Genomic DNA, 4,738 nt, shown 5'->3' with positions numbered 1-4,738 from the left:
CACATGGTGATTTGATATTTCTGTATGTTTCAAAGTGATCACTATAGTAAGTCGAGCTACAATATGTCACTATACAAAGATAGTATAGTTATCTTATATATTCCCCGACTGTACATTTTATACCCACGACTCATTTATTTTGCAACTGGAAGTTTATATCTCTTAATTTCCTTCACTTGTCTCAGAATTTCTTTTTAATAAACACTCTAGGAAATTGTGGTGCTTAGCCATGTTTGTGAAACACTGGATTTGGTAATTTCCTGAGTCTTTTCAGGTCAAAATTCTGAGTATGTAAGCTTGATATTAAAGAAAGTAAGAAAAGATGGAAAGATCAAGACAAAGGATAAACAATTTTTGACAAGGCAGAAGTTTGTGTTGGGGAGGAGAAGATAAAGACAGAAACAAACCAGAGAGGAAGAACAAATTTGGATGTATCACTGCACTGGGAATCTTATCTAACAGGATTCAGTCTGTGAGCCTGAGAAGCTGGGAAGTCAATAGAGAGGAGCATTCGATGAAAAGTGGGTGGTGCACTGGGATGACCCAGAGGGATGGGATGGGGAGGGAGGTGGGAGGGGGGTTCAGGATGGGGAACACACGTACACCCATGGCGGATTCAAGTCAATGTATAGCAAAACCAATACAATATTGTAAAGTAAAATAAATAAACAGAAAAAAACTTATATATAAAAAAAAAAGTGGGTGGAAGGCAGGGACAGCCAAAGGGAGTTTTAATTCAGAGAAAGGCTGCTCCTGGCAGAAGTTGAAAGCAGTTACCTGATAGAGATTCTTTGTTACCATTAAATTTACACCCCTTGAGAAGATAAGGGCAGGGAATCACAAAAATTTCCTTGTTAAAACTAGATACAGTGCAGTTCTTCCTGAAATAAATTGGAATATAAATACATTATTGAGTGTCCTACCCTAAATTTTATGAGTATATATAGCCCTTGGTGTTACTATTTCCTTGATACACTTCTTGTTTTTATTAAAGTCATTGCATATTTGTTACTTTCCAACAGACTGCCAGATTTGTGAAGGCAGGGACATTGCTTTATGGATTTCAGCAGCTCTCACCGGAAGGAAGTTTAAACTAGTGATTACAAAATAAGTACCTGGAGTTAGATAGATCCAGGCATGTGGGCTCTGAAACACAATGTCCCTCTGAGCAACTTACCTTTAAAATGAATATTATTATTGTGAGAAATAAATAATATATGTGTATGGTGTTTTCGATCTTGGTAGCCAGAACTCAGTGTAAAGGATTTGTGTTATGCACAGTATTGGATATTCAAGAAATGGTGATGACAGCCATTTTTATCACAGTGATTTTTCTCTTAATTGTACCAGATCAGTGTTTGTTGAAAGAAACTGTCTCTAGAAGCCAAATTAAGCACTATCAAGGGTATAAGCAAACATTTCTTCCTCTGGGAAAATAATCTCTCAGAAAATGGTCTTGAGGGAGTTTCTAAATAATCAAGTCATTGAGATCTACAATCCTAATAAAACTGCCTATTCTCCTGTTATCCACGAGTCAGGAAAGGGCACAATATTCTTCCTTGTAGCTGGAGGGTGTTTTGGGAAGTTAGTAATTGGAAATCAAGCTCTTCAAGACAGAAAGAGATACAAGATAAATGAGAAGTTATGATTCTCTGGAGCAGACTGGGAGGAGAGAGTTCTGAACTCAAAGCTGTCCTCTTCTATTGATGTGGTCATTTTCTTCCCAGGACCATTGTGGACAAGAGACACTGAAGTATAGCATTACAGTTCTACACCAAAGGAAAGTGAGTGTGTGCCTGGTCAGTCATGTAACGTGGTGGTTACCAGTGCAAACCGTGAGAGGCAGACTGCCCAAGTTCACCTTCTGGCTGCTACTCAGCAGTTTTGGGACTTGGATGAGTTACTTAACTCAGTTGTCTCATCTACAAAATGAGGATAAAAATATAGTCACATAGCTCTTCGTACACGTAAGTAACCACTTAATAAGTGCTAGCTTAAAATATTATCATTAAACCTAAGGCCACTAGAGTTAGGAGATTTTGGAAAAAATATCACCCCACTTTTTTGATGTGATAGCAGTGACCCAGAGGTGGGAGCTCTGAGAAGTCAGAGTGTCTTCTGCCAGTCAAGATTCTTTCCTGGGAAAGTCCCCAAGTGTCAGCAACTGAAACAGAGGCAGGAGAGAGGGGACACAGAAAATGGACTGACTTAAAGATCTAAAAGATATCTATCTTACTTTTGAATGAGTTTTCTGCTTTTTGCTTTCTCAAGTAGTGCCAGTTCTCACTCTGGAGGCCTAGTCTAGCCTCTTTATTGTCCTCTGGAAGTAAAAGACACTAGGGTTATGAGGTAGGTCCATAGCAAACAGTAGAAACCTTCCTTCCACACTAAAGCTCAAATATCTCTGTGGATTCCATTCTCAGGAATGGACAGTGGGTACTGGGAGGTTGGTGGTCTTGTTTCTAAGCGGGTCTCTTTTCTTTCCCCCATGGACCGGATTTTCTCCAGGGGAGAATGGCAGCTGAGAACACTTCAATGACAGAATTCATCCTCGCAGGCTTAACAGACCAGCCAGGACTCCAGATCCCCCTCTTTCTCCTGTTTCTAGGTTTCTACATGGTCACCGTAGTGGGGAACCTGGGCTTGATAACACTGATTGGGTTGAACTCGCACCTGCACACCCCCATGTACTTCTTCCTCTTCAACCTCTCCTTAATAGACTTCTGTTACTCCACTACCATCACTCCCAAAATGCTGATGAGTTTTGTCTCAAGGAAGAACAGCATCTTGCATGCAGGGTGTTTGACTCAACTGTCTTTCTTCTGCTTCTTTGTCATCTCTGAGTCCTTCGTCCTGTCAGCGATGGCATATGACCGCTATGTGGCCATCTGTAAGCCACTGGTGTACACAGTCACCATGTCTCCTAAGGTCTGTTTACTGCTTTTGTTGGGTGTGTATGTGATGGGGTTTTCAGGGGCCATGGCCCACACAGGAAGCATAGCAAGCCTGATCTTCTGTGCTGACAACCTCATCAATCATTTCATGTGTGACATCCCACCTCTCCTTGAGCTCTCCTGTACTAGCTCTTATGTGCATGAGCTGGTGGTCTTCATATTTGTGGCTATCGACATTGGAATGCCCATTGTCACCATCTCCGTCTCTTATGCTCTAATCCTTTCCAGCATTCTCCGCATTCACTCCACTGAGGGCAGGTCCAAAGCTTTCAGTACATGCAGCTCCCACATAATTGTGGTTTTCCTTTTCTTTGGTTCTGGGGCTTTTGTGTATCTCAAACCACCTTCCGTTCTGCCCCTTGACCAAGGGAAAGTGTCGTCCCTGTTCTATACCATTGTGGTGCCCATGTTAAATCCCCTGATATATAGTTTGAGGAACAAGGATGTCAAAGCTGCCCTGAGGAAAACCTTGGGGAAAATTAATTTCTTGAGAAAGGAGTAATATTTGGAGAAAAAGATACAATGCTTTGTTTATCAGTGTTTTCAATGAAGAATGCAAATTCCAGTTTTTTTTCCCTTTTATATAGAAAGAGAGCTTTAAGTCTTTTTTTTTCTTTTTTTTTAATTTAATTTTATTTTTAAACTCTACATAATTGTATTAGTTTTGCCAAATATCAAAATGAATCCGCCACTGGTATACATGTGTTCCCCATCCTGAACCTTCCTCCCTCCCTCCCCATACCATCCCTCTGGGTCGTCCCAGTGCTCTAGCCCCAAGCATCCAGTATCGTGCCTCGAACCTGGACTGGTTTACGTTTAGATCAATGTTTAGTACAGACCTATTTTACATGTCCCTTGACCCACCTTTAGTGTTCCAAGACTATTTTATGAAAACTTTCTGCAATTATTGATAATTTAATTTTGAATGGGTTAAATTATATGTAACCCATTAAATCTATAATTTATATATAATTTAAACTAATCTCCTCAATAACAGATGTTGGAGAATTAGAAGTATTATATGTTTTCCAGGCCCATACAGCTAACTGGTGCCACAGTTGGGACTGGAATCAAGTCCCTTGAATTCCAATTTACTTTGTTTTCCTTTATGCTATGCTTTCTTGCTTCACTTTGTTGCTGCCTTTGCAGATTTCATTTTTAAGTATGATAACAACAGACTGGTTCAAATAGGAAAAGGAGTACATCAAGGCTGTATATTGTCACCCTGCTTATTTAACTTATAATGCTGAGTACATCATGAGAAACACTGGGCTGGAGGCAGCACAAGCTGGAATCAAGATTTTTGGGAGAAATATCAATCACCTCAGATATGCAGATGACACCACCCTTATGGCAGAAAGTGAAGAGGAACTGAAAAGCCTCTTGATGACAGTGAAAGAGGAGAGTGGAAAAGTTGGCTTAAAGCTCAACATTCAGAAAACGAAGATCATGGTATCTCGTCCCATCACTTCATGGCAAATAGATGGAGAAACAGTGGAAACAGTGGCATACTATTTTTCTGGGCTCCAAAATCACTGCAGATGGTGTTTGTAGCCATGAAATAAAAAGATGCTTACTCCTTGGAAGAAAAGTTATGACCAACCTAGACAGCATATTAAAAAGCATGTTGATATATGGCAAAACCAATACAATATTGTAAAGTTAAAAAATAAATAAATAAATAAATAAAAATAAATAAAAAGCAGAGACATTACTTTGCCAACAAAGGTCTGTCTAGTCAAGGCTATGGTTTACCCAGTAGTCATGTATGGGTATGAGAACTG

The 4,738-nt window shown here is 39.8% G+C and overlaps 1 protein-coding gene across 1 annotated transcript; it reads left to right on the top strand.

Annotated features, from left to right (window-relative positions):
- The first annotated feature begins 2,514 nt into the window (after positions 1-2,514).
- Positions 2,515-3,456, top strand: LOC104980754 (olfactory receptor 8B12-like). Its single transcript, XM_010829525.1, has one exon. It carries the CDS (start codon positions 2,515-2,517, stop codon positions 3,454-3,456), a length of 942 nt encoding a protein of 313 aa, XP_010827827.1.
- The last annotated feature ends 1,282 nt before the right edge of the window (positions 3,457-4,738 follow it).

The sequence above is a fragment of the Bison bison genome, unplaced genomic scaffold, assembly GCF_000754665.1.
Source record: "Bison bison bison isolate TAMUID 2011002044 unplaced genomic scaffold, Bison_UMD1.0 scf7180017864506, whole genome shotgun sequence".
Lineage (NCBI taxonomy): Eukaryota > Metazoa > Chordata > Mammalia > Artiodactyla > Bovidae > Bison > Bison bison.
The sequence above is the reverse complement of the archived record's forward strand: the minus strand, read 5'-3'. Positions and strand labels throughout refer to the sequence as shown.

Coding starts and splice junctions, on each gene's coding strand:
- LOC104980754 (XM_010829525.1), top strand. CDS start 2,515: ATGGCAGCTGAGAACACTTCAATGACAGAATTCATCCTCGCAGGCTTA.